The sequence below is a fragment of the Vulpes vulpes genome, chromosome 13 (genome assembly GCF_048418805.1).
Source record: "Vulpes vulpes isolate BD-2025 chromosome 13, VulVul3, whole genome shotgun sequence".
Classification (NCBI taxonomy): Eukaryota; Metazoa; Chordata; class Mammalia; order Carnivora; family Canidae; genus Vulpes; species Vulpes vulpes.
Window position 1 is genome coordinate 105964231 of NC_132792.1, and position 18796 is coordinate 105983026.

General features: G+C 39.3%; 1 protein-coding gene across 8 annotated transcripts in view; it reads left to right on the plus strand.

Moving 5' to 3' along the window:
• Positions 1-18796, plus strand: part of GALNT1 (polypeptide N-acetylgalactosaminyltransferase 1) — a 121073-nt gene that overhangs the window by 57936 nt on the left and 44341 nt on the right. For all 8 annotated transcript variants that reach the window (XM_072732206.1, XM_072732204.1, XM_072732200.1 and 5 more), the window contains one exon: positions 6597-6771. In XM_072732206.1, coding sequence (XP_072588307.1) covers positions 6597-6771 — 175 coding nt within the window. The remainder of the gene's footprint in view (positions 1-6596; positions 6772-18796) is intronic.

Consider the following 18796-nt stretch of genomic DNA (forward strand, 5'->3'; position numbering starts at 1 on the left):
TTTTCCCTGCCCTCCCATCTCAGTTATGAGGGAAATCATTCTAGATGGATGTAATCTGGAGAGTTCTTTTGGTTAATGCTATATATAGCTCCAGTTAGCATTTTAGGGAGGGCTTTTGCAAAGATGCAGCCATATAATAGAGGCCACTGTGAGATTGCAGTTTTGGTATGAAAAAGAAAGGAAACACAAATATGAAGGACCTGGGTTGGAAGTACTAACATTTTTGGCAGTGGATACCTGGAAAATTCAATTTTGAACATTTTGTGTTCAAACCAACAAACAAATGTTGCTTTCTATTTTTAAAGTATTTTTATTTATTATTATTTTTTAAGGTTTTATTTATTTATTTGAGGGGGTGAGCATGAGCAGAGAGGACAGGTGAAGGGAGAGGGAGAAGACTCCCCACTGAGCAGGGACCCTGATGTGGGTCTCGATCCCAGGACCTTGGGATTATGACCTGAGCTGAAGGCAGATGTTTAACCACTGAGCCATTCAGGTGCCTTCCCTTTAAGTTTTAATAAAATATACTTTAATTCAAAGTGAGCCTCTTAATTTGCTGATTTTCCTGCTTTACTCTGTGACTCTGCTGCTTAGTAACTTTTCTAGATGACAAAATACTGCCTCCTTAACTATTGTTAGAACACAACTCTGTCTACATTTAACTCAAAGAACAGGTATTACTGTCTACCAGTAACTCAGATACTCTTTTCCCAAACAGAACAGATTAGCTTATTTGCCCCCCCCCCCACTTTAATTCATTGCCATTTATAGTGGGAGCTCATGGTGTTCTGTTTGAAATGCAAAGACATGAAAGAAAGAAGATTCACTTGGTGAATGTTTTGGGTTTTTTTCCTAAAGACTTATTTATTTATTTTAGAGAGAGAGTGTGAGCAGGAAGGGGACAGAGGGAGAGAGGGAGGGAAGTCGACTCACTGCTGAGCGCAGAGCCTGACATGGGGCTCAATCCCACTACCCCAAGATCTCGACCCAAGCTGAAATCAAGAGTTGGATGCTCAACCAACTGAGCAGGCTAGGTGCCCCATTGGTTGAGGTTTTTAAAGCTCTCATAATTGCTGGGCAGTATATTAAGTGCTACACAGCTCAACAAGAAAAAAAATAAGATACACAGCTACACAGCTCAACAAGAAAAAAAAATAAGACAAAATGCCTCCCTTTGGGGAACTCACAGTCCAATTGGAGAGAAAGAATAATAGTAAAAACCTGATAGAATAAATAGCATTCTAGAGATGTGCATACGAGCAGAAAGGAAGGAACACGTGTGTGAGAGGGTGCAATAAGTAAAGAATACTCATGTTGAGGAGTATCGAGGTGAACAGGTGTTTGTTAGGTTTGATGAATAAGCAAGAGAAAGAAGCATGTGCGAGATGAACAAGTGAGAGAATAGAGTTGATGGAGAGAGAATATGAGGCAAGAGCACGGATGAAACTTGGGAGGTTAGCAGAGGCCACGTCAGGAAGGCCTTTTATGGCATGCTAAGAGTTTTGGATTTCTTTATAGGCAGTGGCATGTCATTGAAGGCTTGTAAACAAGGGAGAAGGTAACCTGATGAGAACCGGACTGGGAGAAGGTAACCTGATGAGAACCGGACTGGGAAAAGGTAACCTGATGAGAACCAGACTTTCAGAGGAAAGCTTTTGGTGGTCCTGTGGTTGAAGTACTGGAAGAGAAGGAGCAGCAGGGACTAGCTGTGAGGCTGTTGTGAGAGTTTAGAGAAATTCTTGGGGCCTACAGTAGAATGATACTGAAGTATGTAAACAGTGGAATTTACATAACATGAAGAGCCACTAAATGTAGGTGATAATAGAAGAAGAGTTTAAGATACCTCTCAGGTTTCCCTGTTTGATGAGTTGATAGAAAGAAGTCCCCCAGAGGTGGAGCAGCTTTGACAGATGGTGAAAAGATGAGCTTGGCTGGGAGTATTTGACTTGGAAGTGCTGGTAGAGATGTTCTGCAGAAAACAGTGGTCATGGTGCATAATGTAGGTGGTAGTGTAAGCCGTGTCTGTGCTGAAGGCTGTACCAGGAGCACGCACAGACTTAGACAGATCAGTGTTGGAGAGCATCTTGGAGGTCAGTAAGGAAGAGAGGCTTCTCAGGAAGTCAGGTGGGAGGAGACACCAGAGAGAGGGCGGTCACAAAAATTCAGGAGTATTGTTTGTCAGAGATTTTACCTGAGATGAAGATAAGGTGTTTCTGTATGTTTGGAAATGGGTTTCTTCTGACTGTGGCAGGTGCCATTTCAGTGCCAGTGGATTTGATGTACTCATGAAGGAGTTGCGATGTGTAGCTTATTCTTTTAGGAAGCTTCAACACAGGGGAAGAGAGGTGGTGGTGCATGGGGCACCTGGCTGGCTCAGTCAGTGGAGCATGTAACTCTTGATCTCATGGTTGTGAGTTTGAGCCCCACATTGGGTAGAGATTACTTAAAAATAAAATCTTAACGAAAAGAAACAACAACAAAATAAGAAAAAGGGTAGTGCACCAGTTAAAGGAATGGAGGCAAAGTTGTACGTGTGCATGTGTTTTTATGTACCTCGAGGCGGAGGTTTAAAATATGAAGGACAAATGTAATAACCCGAAAGAGCAAATTCTTAGCAGGTAAGACAGTGTCGTATCAAAGCCATAAGAAAAGGATTGTACTTGAAGAAGTTGCCAAGGATAATACAGTTATGAAAGCCACTGTGGCATGAACATCAAAGACAAGAAGTAGCCTTTATACAAAGTACGGAAGTACTATGTAAAGGAGCAGTGGTCCGAGAGTAGCAGTACGGAGCTGTGAGCCCTTATCAGGACTCTTGCGAAAGAATGACTCCCAGAAGAGGTTTGTGAGGTTAGCAGGCTCCCAGGAGGGCAGGTTTGAGTTAAGTCTGGTGGAAGGGGATGTGTGTTATGGAAAAAGACCAATAAAAGGCTTTTATAGTGGGGTGGGGATCTGGGTGTTCGGTGGGACGACTGAGAAGGAGGGAGGTGCGAGAGAAGGACTGAGCAGAGCAGTAAGCCCAAAGGTGAGATGGCAGTATGAAGGGAGAGGGAGTAGGGGGCTGGCAGTTCCAGATGGGGCTTTAAAACAGCGGGGTTGCAAACTTTGTTCCCTATAATCTTAAGGAGTTGATGGGAAAGAAGGGGAAAATGGTTTGAAGAAGGGGGCAGCTAATGCTCAGAAAAGAACACCTTGAAAAATCTGCTCCCTGTGAGGTTTTGGTGCAATAGGAGCTGGGAGCTGTCTGTCCAGAGTGGCGCAGCTCTGAAGTCTCAGTGCCCTGAAGTAAGCACCTTCTCAGCTCAGGTCTGGTGAGGGCTTGCAGCGGTGCCCCTGAGGAATGCACCCTGAGGCGACTGGGAGAGGACAGATGGCTGAGGACACCAGGGACATGGATATTCTTAGTGGATAAGCCGGGGCACACAGGGACCAGAAGAGTGTAGGTTTCTTGATAGTACACATGAAGTCTCCGGGCTCTTCGGTTTTTATGGTATTTGGAAAACCAAAACAAAAACAAAAGGCAAAAAAGCAAACAAACAAACAGATAAGTCTCCAAAATTACTGTTTCAGTATTATAAAGATCTCCTTTCTGAACATTCTTTTAACTGCTTTCCAGTACCTACTTGGTGAAATTTATCAAATTCTTATCTTTATACTGTGAATAAAGGGGTCCTATTTTTAAGCAGAATGGATTGATTATCCTTACCATAATGCTGAATCTCTTAAAAGATTATCATTGATAATCCATTTTCTAGGATTTGCTTGTTACTTGCCTACTTCAGGTAATAGTGGGCCTGGCCAGTCTATGTGGTTACAGAGGTGTTGGTGGTTTTAGTTTGTTATGTTTTTCTGAGCAGTTCTGTCTCATAGTTTTATACTTGCATTTTATACCTGAGGCTATCTAAGAATAGCAATATTCTCTTGCTATTAGATGGGGCTCCCCTTGAAAAACTGGGATAGTGGGGGTTGTGTCATGGGAATATTTTTGTTGCCCTTCTGCCTTCCAGATAACTTCATTCCTTCAATTTGTGGGTTTGGATTTTGTATAGAATATTCAGTATTTTTACAGATGCAGTTCAAGTAAGAATTGATCTTTTATGCCAGAACTATACTCAATTTTCAGATCCTTAAAATGTTGATTCAAATTTTCATGTGTGTATGCTAGAATTATTTCAGTTATTAAACTTCAGGAAGCCTTTTGATGATTAAAAACTTAAAAATAGTAAAGGCTTTTGGAAAATATTATAATTTTCTGCATGTTTATAGAGTTGTTTGTTGTTTTTTAAATAAATTTTATTTATTTATTCATGAGAGACACAGAGAGGCAGAGATATAGGCAGAGGGAGAAGCAGACTCCCCAAGCGGAGCCCGATGGGGGACTCCATCCCAGAACCCAGGATCATGACCTGAGCCGAAGGCAGATGCTCAACTACTGAGCCACCCACGTGCCCCTTTATAGAGTTTTATATACTAAACACATCACAAATAAATTGAACATAAAATTGCAGCAAGGATTAAAACTGAGAAGGATTTGAGGTAACTTAGGGTTATCAGTGAGTTTTGTTACATAATTTTGGTGTGTTTTTCTTTTGTTTTTTTTGGGGGGGGGGTTGAAAGAGGGAGAGAGCACATGTGCGCATGATGGAGGAGTAGGCAGAGGGAGAAAGAATTTTAAGCAGGCTCCATGTTCAGTAGGGAGTCTGCTTCTTCCCCTCCCTTTGCTCTTCCCCTTTACCCCACCTCAAATAAACAAATAAAATCTCTTAAAAAAAAAAAAAAAGCTTAGTCAGTTGGCAAACATTAGGCAGGATTTATTTCTAAAAATGGTTTTACGTGAGTTTTCAATAATTTTAAAGTTATTTCCCAATATTTTAATGCCCTCCTCAAATCACAGTTCATTCTGAGAACCAGCGCAAAATTATTTTAAACCATTTTTTTAATGGTTGTCTAAGATAGGTTTTTATAGTCTAGATATAGTTGTTGAAGACACAATAATTTCATATTCTATAGCCTTGGAGTTTGTAGGTTGTTTTGTACCACCATCTGAAACAACCATTTTATAAGTTAGCTTTACCCACTAGTGTTATTCTTGGGCAGATGAAGCCTGGCTGAAGAGTGATGGTTTGTCTACTGCCTTGTTGTTTTTGTGCAGAGACTCTTTGGAGGTGCCTAAAAAAATAAACAATGGGAGAATAAAAATTTCAGCTTTAAAAATAAATAAGTAATGTACAAAACAGGTGTTTTTATCTCATTATTGCCCTCATCTCATTCTCTATCCATGCCTTTTAGATGAGAAGTTTAACATGCTTTTTGCAAGTTTAATCTACCTGAGAACTTCTTTTTCTTGGAACACTTTTTAACATCTCAAAAGTGTAAAACAAGAAACAGTATTTGGAAATTGCTGAATATTACTCTTTTTAAGTTAAAAATTTTAAGATTTTTGTTTATTTGTGTGAGAGAGTACATGCGTGCATGAGAGGTGTAAGGGCAAAGGGAAATGGAGAAGCAGACTCCCCACTGAATAGGGAGTCCAGCGTGGGGCTCAGTACCAGGACCCTAAGATCATAACCTGAGCTGAAAGGAGATGCTTAACTGAGCAACCCACGTGTCCCTGAATATTACTTACTTTATTTATATATACATCAATAGATGACATTACGTTGGATTAGAATTAACTTTCCTGATGCTCCACCTTGTTTAAAGCTTATTATAATGTTTATTATCAATTCTAGGATTTCATTTTGACTTATTTTGAATAGTATTTTTGCTGACGTATTAATTCAGTACATAATTATAAATCTCCTTTAAGACATTTTGCTGGACTCCACAAAAGGTACACAAATGAATCAAACCTGAACTAAAAAGAGATCGTAATCTAGTGGGGGACCCACAAGGCAGGTTAGCAGTCATTATAGGAGATAGCAATTGATTAGGATTGTAAGAGCCCTAGATAAAGTGAAGTGGCAGTCAAGAGTAGTAGATGATCACCATAGAGGGATTTGGAAAAGCTGCAGTCAAGAGAAGCTGTTTTAGCTGGCCTTAAAAGACAAGTAGGTGTTTGGTGGTATTGCAGAAATAGGACTGAGGAGGTCCATGGGAGACCTGGACCTTCTCTGAGCAAAGGAACCAATGCAGGAAAACGTGAGGCACATATAAAGGAAAGTAGTGAGTTGCTATTTGACTGAAGGATTAAACACTAGAGTGGGGGTAGGGAGGGGCATATCTGTGAAGGCTGAGCAGGTAGTATGTTTGGAAAGTTAGGTTAAATTTCGTATTAAAGAGTTAGACTCTAGGAGATCATGGGAATACCACAATTAAAATCATGCTTTAAAGAGGTCAATGTGGTAATGATATTTGAGATGGAAATGCCAAGGTTGTGCATGATTCAGGTAAGTAGTGTAGGGTGAGGAGGTCTTGAGTGAGGACACTGGTGTGAAAGAGGACAGGGTAGCCGCTAGGAGGTTTTTACAGACTAGGAGAGAATGGACTCAGAAATGGCTCTGGTTGTCAAGGCACAATTTAAACTCAAATGTTATTAAACAGAAAGAGTTATCAATTGCTATAAAATTAATGTTGAGTTTCCTCCGTATTCTTAGTTCTAGAGCCAGTACAAAAGCCTCATGAAGGTCCTGGAGAAATGGGGAAACCAGTTGTCATTCCTAAAGAGGATCAAGAAAAGATGAAAGAGATGTTTAAAATCAATCAGTTCAATTTAATGGCAAGTGAGATGATTGCACTCAACAGATCTTTACCAGATGTCAGGTTAGAAGGGTAAGTACCTAGTGTGGTCCTGATAGCATTGAATTTGAATGAAAAGTGTGTTCTGAATTCCCAATAAATTATACTTCAGTGTTAATTGTTCTTAAAGTGAATGGTACATCACTGAGTTACTACTTACCCCACTTAATTAAATACTGATAAAAAATACTATTGATCATTAGGCTATAAATTTTAGGCTTTGGAAAATAATGATTTATCTTAATAGATTAGTAGGGGATTTCAAACTTACCAAACAGTTCTAGAATTAGCTTTTTAAAAAAAAGATCCTTTTAAGATGTTTGTAACTTAAAATAGTAATGTGTACAGTCATAGGTGTACAGATTACTGAATTTTTACATATACATATATAGCTAATTATCCAAATCAAGATATAAGTGTTATATGAATGAATATTCCATAATATATTTACACATTGATAGACATTTGGGTTGTTTCCTCATTTTAACTATTACGAATAAAGGAGTTGTGACATTCTTGTGCATGTCTTCTGGAGGACTTTGGCTCTTGTTTCTATTTGGTATATATAGGGGAAAGGAATAGGTTATACATTTATACAGTATTAGTAAGTGCTGCCAAACAATTTTCCAGGATGATTGTACCAATTTACACTCCACTACCATTGTTAGAGGCCCAGTTGCTCCATGAGAAGAAGGTAACAAGGTATTGGCTAGAGAACAGCAGGCCCTGTTAAAAGCAAAGGTTCTACACACAAAGCTCATGGAACAAGTGAACGTACACATTTGGCTCCTGAGACCCTACCACCTTGCCTTCTGTGGTTCCCATTCATGCCAGCAACCAGGCCATCCTTTTCCAGGCAAGAGATTAGAGTATCATTCTTTACAGAGTAGGACTAGATATAGAGGGGGGAAAAAACCTCACAGTAATCATCACTCTGAGCTAATAGCTTTTTGGTTCCCTTTTTTTATAACAAATGTGTAACCGAGGAGTACTAGACAATGACAAGAAACCTTCAAACATGGAAAATACAGTTCCTAAAAGAGAAAAATGCAACCTGGAGGACACAAAATTATTCAGGGAGAAGAAAACTTTAAAAAGAAATAATTAATAATCTCAGTGAAATAAAATCTATTACAACCATAAAACAAGAATAGGTAGGGTACTATTCGAAGGATACACTAGGAGAACCAAAGAGTGTTGGGAGTTTAAAAAGCAAGCAAGAAAGACAAGGACAAAACCCAGTGCAACTCAGCCACAACCTTGGAAGCAAAGGAGCAAAAAAATTCCAGAGGAAAACATTTTTCCAACCTAGAATTCTGTATCTGTCCAAATTTGTATTCGAAAGCATAGGTTAAAAACACATTTTTGGAAATGCAAAGTCTCATAACACTGAATTGCCACACATTCTTTCTTGGGGAATTACTGGGGATTATGCTCCACCAAATGAGGACCCAGACTCAGGAAAAGATGGATGCAGGATATGGAAGACAGGAGATTTGCCATAAAATGAATGTGGTGGGAATCCCTTGAGGATGGTGAAGGGAGAGTGCTGGATCAGAGTTATTAGGCTGAGAGGCAACCATCCAGACAGAAGCAGGTCAGGACACGCACACCAGGAGAGACTTCAGCAAGGTGGATGATGGTATAGCTCAGTGCCTCAGTGCCTCTGGAGGAGGTTTAGATGATGGGGAGTTTGGAATGCAATTAATAAGTGCACAGAAAATCATAGCAAGGAAAACATAATTCCAGGGAAAACTTGGAAAAGTTCAGAGAAAGCAAAAGCAATTATATAGTTTACTACATGGCACAGCTGTGAATAAGTCCTAAAAGGTAACCATTTAATATTGTGCATATAAAAGTTAAACTGGGGGTGGGGGATGGAGAGTATCAGTGTGTTCATACAGCAGGTTGTTTGAGTGGTGGTCAGTCAAAAGAAGCTTCGTTGTAATCTTGGGTTTTCCCAAGCGGTTAACTCTACTGAACAATGTAAGAATTACTAAATAAAGCTACACTCTTCAGAGAAGCCTGCAGTTGAAATTTTAATGGTGTCTTTGCTAAAAAAGCCTTGATTGTTACTGTTCCTGGTAGAGTGTTTTTGTAACTGCAATAATTCCCCTGTGTACATTACTGTTCTTAATGCATCTTATTAAGCATTTATGTTTGGAACAGTGTTCAAATGATGTGATACACATGCTTGTACGCTGAATTTCGGGCTTGATGAGGACCACCTAGATTTAAAAGTCTCACTTTACACAACCTGCTAACACACATTCCTTGCCAACCATTTGGTCTCTGTGGGAATGGGCCACTTAAGAAGGTGTCACAAAATCACTACTGTCACTGAGTAGCCTTTTTATACCTTCTTACTCCATCTCTGTGCCAGTAACTTTTAAAGTTTTTTGTTAGTTTAACTTTTATTATGGGGAATTTCAAATGTATACAAAAGGAGACAATAGTATAAGGAAACTGTGTGTTCATCACCTTGCTTTAACAATGCCTGATAGTCTTTTTTCTTATTTATACCCTTTTAATGTTCCCCCAACAATCTCTGTCTCCTTATATTTACACCTGTATGGGTCTGCTTCCTACCTTGTACTAGGGTTGGTCTGTATGACCAGTAGAACACAGTATAGGTGATGGAATATTGCTTTCAGAATTAGGTTATAAAAAGTACACTGTGGTGTTTTTTTTTTTTTAATATTTTATTTATTTGTTCATGAGAGACACGGATACACAGGCAGAGGGAGAAGCAGGCTCCATGCAAGGAGCCTGTCGCAGGCGGGACTCAATCCCGGGTCTCCAGGATCAGGCCCTGTGTGGAAGGTGGTGCTAAACCACTGAGCCACCGGGCTGCCCTACACTGGTTTCTAATTTGGTTTTTTACTCTCACTTGAGTCATTAGCTCCAGAATTAGCCAGCTGACTTGATAGTGGCAGCCCTGTGGGAACACACGTGGTTTGTGGCCCTTTGTGAATAACCAGCTAAAGGCGATTAGAAGCACATTGTCCAGTTCCAGGCAAAGGTGTACCATTTGTAAATAATTTCAATATGTATCTCTGAAAGATAAAGACTCATGTAGGAAAGAGGTCATGATACCACTTTATACTTGTTATTACCATAATATTTTCAGAGCTTATCTGTGTTGTAGCATGGATCAGTACTGTATTCCCTTCTCTGGTTGAACAGTATTCCATTGAGCAGATTTACCATACTTTGTGTGTTTATCAGTTGATGGACATGTAGGTGGTTTGCACATCTTAGCTATTATGAAATACTTGTATGAATATGCACATGTTTTTGCATAGACTTCTTAAAAATTATCTTGGGTATATACTTAGGAGTTGAATTATTGAGTCATATGATAATTCCGGGTTTAACATTTTGAGGAAACACCAACTCCCCCCACCCCTCCCAAGACCAGACAGAGTGTCTTATCTTACATCTTTCCTCAGCCTGCATTTTGCAGACTGCATCACTCTGATGTCATTGACTATTCCTGTGTCTCTCCCTTTGCTGCAGATTGGTAGGTTAAAGGCATGTTGTACCAGTATCCTTCAAGTCAGCTAAATTGTGTGATTATGGTACTAAAGGTGCGCAATCTAGTCAGTCATGTGCTGTATCACTGTTGGAAAGGTCTCTTGTATGTCTCATCTGCCTGTTTTTCCTTTTTGGAATGCCCATTAGGCTTTGGACTACTTGAATTGATTCTCTTAGTTTCTTATATTTTTGTCTTTTCTTGTCTTTTTTCTCTTCCAGAGAAAAATTCTAGACTGTCTTTGAGCTATTCTCCCTCTGCCCCCTCCCCATTCGCACGTGCGTGCTCTCTTGCTCTCTCTCATAAATAAATAAAATCCTTAAAAAAAATTAAAAGTGAAAACATGTTTAAAATATTTGTCTTTAGGGATGCCCGGGTGGCTCAGCGGTTGGGCGCCTGCCTTTGGCTCAGGGTGTGATCCTGGAGACCTAGGATCGAGTACCATGTCAGGCTCCCTGCATGGAGCCTGCTTCTCTCTGCCTATGTCTCTGCCTCTCTCTCTCTCTCTCTGTGTCTCTCATGAATAAATAAATAAAATAAAATAAAATAACCTTAAAATACTTTAAGTATTTTTTATTGTCTATTTCCATCTTTTATTAGGATCTCTCAGAAATTTCATTTTATTTTTTTGGAAAAACTAACCTCTTTTCTGAACTATTATTTTTAAAAATAAAATGATGTAAACATTCAGTAAGCTATAGGAAATAACAGACTTTTTGTACCAACCACCAGCCTTATTGAATCTTAAGCTGCTATATTTCCTTCCTTCCTTCCTTCCTTCCTTCCTTCCTTCCTTCCTTCCTTCCTTCCTCTCTTTCTTTTCACAATAGAACTTTATGGCTACAGTAGAATCCCTTTGTATACTCCTCCCAGTTCCATTCTACTTCTATCTAACCATCGTGGTTTTTCCATTTACCATTACTGTTTATATTTTAAAAGTACTTCTTCATGTCTATGTACATAAGTATTTTATAGTTTCATATTTTTAACTTAACAAATAGTGTAGTATATGAACATTTCCTTTTGCAACTTTTTAAAAAAATATTTATTTATTTCATGAGACACACAAAGAGAAAGAGAGGCAGAGACACAGGCAGAGGGAGAAGCAGGCTCCATGCAGAGGGAGACTGACATGGGACTTGATCCAAGGTCTCCAGGATCAGGCCCTGGGCTGAAGGTGGTGCTAAACTGCTGAGCCACCCTGGCTGCCCCTCCTTCTGCAACTTTTTAAGGGTTGTTTTTGCTCAGGCATTGATTTTGAGATTTATCCATGTCAGTACATGTAGTTCTGGATTATTCATTTTAACTGCTTTGTAGAAGTCTATTGTTTGCATATGCCATAATTTATCTATTGTTCTTTTACTTTATGTATATATATTTTACATTTACAGTGTCTCTGTAAACATCCTTTTACATGTATTCTCTCCTATAGATGTTAACAGTTTTCTCTAGAACAATGCTTTTCAAATTACAGTTCATGACCCTTTACTCACTAATGGATCATAAAATCAGTTTAGTGAATACCTGTTATTTTAATTAGTGAAATAGAAGATATCAGAGTGTGTTTCATGTAGTAAAAGTATTTTTTTTCATTAATCATTGTTTCAGGATGTATGTACTCGATTAACATAAAATGTACTTGTTACTGTAGGTTATGGTCAAAAGTGTTTGACAGTAAGAAGTGAAATTATTGTGCTGAGAGGTACTCACTTTTTTATTAAACTCGATTTTTTAAAAAAGATTATTCCCGTGCTAGTTTTACCAATTTACATTTTCCAGCTACAGAGAATTCATGCAGAGGCTAATCCTGGCATGGACTAGGCTAGTATAGGTGAAGAAGTCTTAAAATTCTGATTCCATTTTCAAGATAGAACCTATCAGAATACTAATGGATTGGATATGGAGTAAGAGAAAAGGAGGAATAAGGATTTAGAACTGAGCAGCCTTCTATACTTGCCAAGATAGAAAGAAGAGAAGAATAGAAATATGAGGATAGAAAACAATTAGCATATATTTATAAAAGGCTGGAGTTCAGGGGAGATGTTGAAACTGGAGCTATGAATTTGAACAAGTGAATTTAAAGGCATGGGTTGGTTGAAATAGCCTTCTTCTGAGTGGATGAGATGAAAAAGAGGTTAGGTTAGGTGATTAACATTTCAGCTTTTGAAGAGTGAGAAGAAAAGGAAGATATAGCAAAAGTGTTAGAAAATATGAGGTATGAGGGGAAAAGTACATGGAAGTCAAGCAAATGTTTTAAGGAGCGAGTGGGCCGCTCTGTTACATGCTGCTGAGACAAAAAAATGAAGTCTGTAAATTGACCAGTGGGTTTCAATGTATACAGGCTGTTGGAACTTACATAAAGTTGTTTCTGTGGAGTGATAGGAATAAATCCTGATTTAAAAGATTGAGGAAGTCTTCTAGTTTCAGTAATGGTGGCCTCAGTGATTTAGGTCAGCTCTTCAGTTGAGGACAATTAGAAAGATTATCTATCTATCTATCTATCTATCTATCTATCTATCTATCTATCTAGTTTGCTTGAAAACATCCAGAGGGTAGAAGGCAGTGAAGAATTATGAAACCTAAATATGAAGAATTATGAAGCCTAAATATGGGAGAAGATGAAAACTCAGAGAAATTAGCCTGGAACTTTTACTTTGATGCTTCTGCTGAATCCAGAAGGTGTGTGCCTAAATAGTACTTTTGATACAGCCTTTTGGTGCTGGGGCATGAAACTTGGAGTCCAGAGCCTGTCAAATATGTATGTGTATGTGGTGGGGGAGAGTCAGCCCTTTCTGCATGCTTTAGTTTTAGGTTCCTAGACATAAGATGAAATTGAAGTAGATTAGCCCTGGTGGTGACTGAAGCCCAAGTTTAAAGCATCTTAACCCAGAAAATTGAATTAACTGGTGCCACTGGATCCCCATACATTCAAATGTAAATCCTCTCTGAAGAAAGCTATCAGGCCAGTAAATTTTTAAATGATATTTCATACACAATGTCTGGCTTATGACACCTGAGGAAACAAGGCAACACATGAAAGAAAACAATAGACAATGGAAATAAACCCAGAAGGACTCCAGGTAATGGACTTATCAGACACAAACTTTAAAATGATTGTACATAATATTCATATGTTCAAGGAGATTTAAAAACAGAATTGGGAATTGCAGCATGAGAACAAGAAACCATTATAAAATAACCAAGTGAAAATTCTGGAATTGGAAAAGTAAAATAATAAAAAATAAAGACTTGACAGGTTTAGCAGTAGATTGATGTAGTGAAAATTAATTGTATTTTTATATCAGTTTTCTAATAAAGGGTGGACAGTAATTTTTTTTAAATACCACTTAAAATGTAATCAAAATATCAAGTATCAGAAATTCTCTTCAGAGAAAATTCTGGAATGTTACTGAGAGAAATTAAAGATCTAAATAATCAAGAATGCCCATCTTTATGGATGGACAACTCAGTATTATAATATTTTGGGTTTCTCCAAATTGATCTATAGATTCATTGTTTCATAAGATCAGCATGATCTTGAAATGAAAATCTGAAAAGGACAAGAAAGGAAGTATTACAGACCAATCTTATTGATAAACATAGATCTAGAATTCTAAATAAAATGTCAGCTGAATCCAGCAATATGTAATGTTAATAACATATAAAAACCAAATTGATTTATGCCAGCACACTAGGTTGATTTAATATTTTAAAATCATTTAAAGTCTCCACATTAACAGGAGTAAAGGAGATATAAGCTCTGTTAGTTCAGTCGATATAGAAAAAGGATTTGATAAAAATTTGTCTTTGGTTAGGACAGAAATTCTAGGGAACTGGGAATGAAAGGGAACCTCCTTAATCTGATAAAATGTATCTGCCAAAACGAAAATGAAACAAAGCCTCTCAGGTTTAATAGTTATTTTGAAAATGTTCCTTTTGAGATCTGGAACATGACACAGATGCCCATTATCACTTCTATTCACTGTGGTGCTGTTGGTTTTAGAGTAAGAAGGGCAAGCAAGAGAAATAATAGTTATATGTGCTGGGAAGGAAGAATTAAAATTTAATATTTGCAATTGATGTTGCAAATCATTGCATGATTTTTGTGTGTATTACAGATATTAATATGAAGGCAAAGCAATAAAGTTCCTAGCATATCACATAGAATTTATTATGATCTTGAGAGAGGGGAGGATTTCTTTTTTTTTTTTTTTTAAAGATTTATTTATTTATGAGAGAGAGAGAGAGAGGGAGAGAGAGAGAGAGAGAGAGGCAGAGACACAGGAGGAGGAAAAAGCAGGCTTCATGCCAGGAGCCCAATGCAGGACTCTACCCTAGGACTCTAGGATCGTGTCCTGGGCCAAAGGCAGGTGCTAAACCACTGAGCCACCCAGGGATCCCCAAGAGGAGGATTTCTTAAACAGGGCAGGGAACAATTTGATTATTGGGACTGTATTAAATCCTTCCTATTCATTTTTTTAAAAATTGAAAAAAATACATTGAAATGGCAAGTCATGGGCAGCCTGGGTGTCTCAGCGGTTTAGTGTCACCTTCAGCCCAGGGCCTGATCCTGGAGACCCGGGATTGAGTCCCACGTCGGGCTCCCTACATGGAGCCTGCTTCTCCCTTCGCCTGTCTCTGCCTCTCTCTCTCTCTCTCTCTCTCTCTGTCTCTCTGTCTCTCTCTGTGTGTCTCATAAATAAATAAAACCTTAAAAAAAAAAGGCAAGTCACAGAAGAAATTTATGATACTTATGACCAGCAGAATGCTCAGATCTGGAATATATAAATAACTTCTACATCAAAAAGAAAAAGTGGAAGAGACTTGAAGAAATCATTCATATGACCAATAAACCTATGAAGATGATCAACTTCATTAATAATCGAAAATCACAAAACTAATGAAATACCACTTCATACTCCTAGAGTGTTGGTGGCAGTGTAAATTCTTACAGCCACATTGAAAAACATGTCAGTATCTAGTAAAATGAACATTAACATGCTTCCTGACCCAGCCGATCCATACCTAAATATATCTAACAGATGCATGCACATATGCATCAGGAGACAAGGACAAAATTGTGAATAGTATTGGCTCCAAAACTGAAAATAGTCGAAGTGTGTATCAGCAGTGGCATATGGCAGACCCATACAATGGAATACTTTACAGCAGTTGGAAATGAACAAAGGGCACGACGTGAATCTCACCATTATACCAAGGTAGTGTCTCACAGGAATATATATGAAATTATGCTGTCTCTAGGAACCTCAAAAGCAAGCAACGCAAAACAATTTCAGTGTTAGAGGACAGTAATTCATCACCTTTGGGGAGGAAGGAAAAGGTAACGAGAGCAAAGGGGACTTGCGAGGTACTGGCTATGTTCTCTCTCTCTCTCTCTCTCTTTTTTTTAATGTTCTCTTTTTATCCCGAGTCATGGTTACAAGGGCATTTGCTTTGTGATAACTCATTCAGCCCTAAATTTATGTTTTGTGCAATCTACTATACTATAGGTAAAATCAACTTGACGGAAAAGTGGGGGAAACAATGTGGGAGGGTAAGTGGTGGAGGCAGCAGGTGTAGCAGTGCTTTTGAGGTGTTGGAGAAAAGAGAGAAGTAGAGGTGTTAGCTGTGGAGATAGTGCAATTAGGGGGACATTGTCTTTTCTTTTTCAAAGGTGATCTATAATGCAGTATGCTTGTGTGTTGATGGGAATGATCCCACTGGGGGTAAATTTGAGAGGGATGAGTATTACAGCAAGAGCATTTATTAAGTCAGTTGAGAAGGAATGCAGTTGCCTTTAAACAGGAATAGGGATAATTCAGGCCTTGTGTAGTGGGAAAAAAGCACAATGTTCACGACCACACATGCCTACAGGATGGTAAATGTGTTCATGGGAGTATGGAAATTCTCTGACAGCTTCTGTGTTTTCGGTGAAATTGCCACCTGTGAGTGAGGAGGATGGGAAAGGTATTGGAAGTCTGTGGACATGTGAAACAAGCATGTTGAAGGAGGTGAGTAGGAAATGCAAGTAGAATGCTGCACCGCCCTGAGAGCTTGCTTGAGGTTTGTGGTTATAAATTGAAAATGAGGCCATTTAGCATGCTCGTTTATTTTCTTTAGCCATATTCAGCAGTTCAAGTGAGATGCAAAATCAGCAAAAAATTCGATTTAGCTAGGATTGGGATATTCCAGCAAGTGATAGGCAGCTAAAGCATGGTGATAGTAATAAAGAGCTATGGATCTAAGCAGAGTATAGGACCTGTAAAACATGAAGAAGGCAACGGAAAGCTAGAAGAGGGAGGGTCTGGAGTGGAGATGCCGGTGAAGGAAGCTAAAGATCTGGGATTATTGGAGTCATTGAGTTGGAAGAACAAGGATTTGGGGTGGGGGTAGTGGTGACCAGAGATTGTGATGCTTAGAATGGAGGTGATCTGTAATGGGATGGTCTAGAGGGTATAGCATGAAAGTATGTGAGTTGTGGTGAAGGACAATTTCACTGGAGGAGAGCAGAGCAAAGATCTGAGAAGCCAGGGTATTGAAAAATGGACCACATTGATGCTAAAATGACTGAGAATGTGATGACAAGACTAGCCTTGGAACTAAGGGAAGTGATGGACGACAGTGACAGAGATGGAGTGGCACCTTCTTTAAAGGACATGAGGCTTCTTAGGGAAGAGGGAAAAGCAACAATCTTGAATCAGCAGTAAGGAAAAAGGAAAGTATCTACCCCTCATCTCCAGACTCCATGGTACATGTGGTAGGGAAGGAAAGCCTCTTGAAAGATTACTCAGGAGGTGCCTGGCTGGCTCAGTCGATTGTCTGACTCTTGATTTTGGTCATAACCTCGTGACCTCACAGCTTGTAAGATTGAGCCTCGAGTGGGGCTCCCCACTCAGTGTGGAGTCTGCTTGAAATTCTTTCCCTGTCCCTCTGCCCCTCCCCCTCACTTGCTCTCTCAAATATAAAATAATCTTTTTAAAAAAAAACTATTCAGGAAGTGGTCTTATTGGTGACTTTTTAATTAGTGCTAGAAGATGAATATTCAGAAAAGGGATTATGAATATAGCTGATTTTATTGGTGACAGAACCATGAATTCCTGGGAGCATAGTGGAAAGATTTGCAGGTGTTAACCTAAAAAAATAAAGCAGCCAGTTATTCTACCTGCAAAATGGGTTTATTTGGGAATAGCAGAGAATTGCACTTCAGGACAAACTACGCAAAACCATAGGCAAATCCAGTGATAAAAGGGGAGACGACTTCTATGGAGGAGGAAATTGGGAAGAGGGTCTTTTTTGTTTGAGAGAGTGTGCGCGTGGAGAAGCAGAGAGAGAGGGAGAGAGAAACTTTTTTTTTTTTTTTTAAGATTTTATTTATTCATGAGAAACACAGGAGAGAGAGAGAGAGGCAGAGACACAGGCAGAGGGAGAAGCAGGCTCCATGCAGAGAGCCAGATGCGGGACTCGATCCTGGGTCTCCAGGATCAGGCCCTGGGCAGAAGGCAGGCACCAAACCTCTGAGCCACTCAGGCTGCCCCGGGAGAGAATCTTAAGCAGACTCCCTGCAGAGAGACTGAGCCGCCATCCAGGCACCCCAAGAGAAGCTGTTTTGAATGAAAGCTCATTAGAGAAAAGAGTTCAGGATGATGATGGTTTCTCATTTGCTGGGGTGCAGGCAGGTAGTTGATTTCTTGTAGAAGATGCAGGGTACATCTTTTCCTGTTGGGACCTGTAGCTGGTAATTCTTTCCTGTTGTTGACCCTTCTTCTGTTGGGGTCTGTAATTGACATTCTTTTTGTAATTGAAGTTGGGTGGTATGGCTCCCCCTTCCTCACTTCCCCTCCTAGCCTCCTGACTCTGTTTTTGTGAGGTTTCTCTTCATTAATTTCCACACAGGTCAGGAGCTTTAGTTAGCCCAATAGCAATTAGGATTTGGGTAATGTACGATAACTAGAAGGCCTGGGTTTTTTGTTATTTGTTCATATCATTATCTTATAGTTTTTAGTACATTTTCACTAGGTATATAATTATGTATTCTTATTTCTAATATTTTTTGTGACTCCCCCCTTTATTCCCCCTCCCTTTTAAAAAAAGACTTTATTTATTCATGAGAGACACAGAGAGACAGAGGCAGAGACACAGGCAGAGGGAGAAGCAGGCTCCCTGCAGGGAGCCCGATGCAGGACTCAATCCCAGGACCCCAGGATCACGCCCTGAGCCGAAGACAGATGCTTAACCACTGAGCTACCCAGGTGTCTCCCTTTCCCCCTTTTTCATTAATTTTTTTAAAAAAGGATTTCTTTCTTTATTTAACAGGGTGAGCACAAGCAGGGGGAATGGTAGGCAGAGGGAGAGGAAGAAGCAGATTCCCTGCTGAGCAGGGATCCTGATGCTGGGCTTGATCTCGGAACCCTGAGATAATGACCTGAGCTGAAAGCAGATGCTTAGCTGTCTGAGCCACCCAGGCACCCCTTCTTTAAATAATCTTGCTAACGAGTTGCAATTTTTGATTTTCAAAAAAGAAAT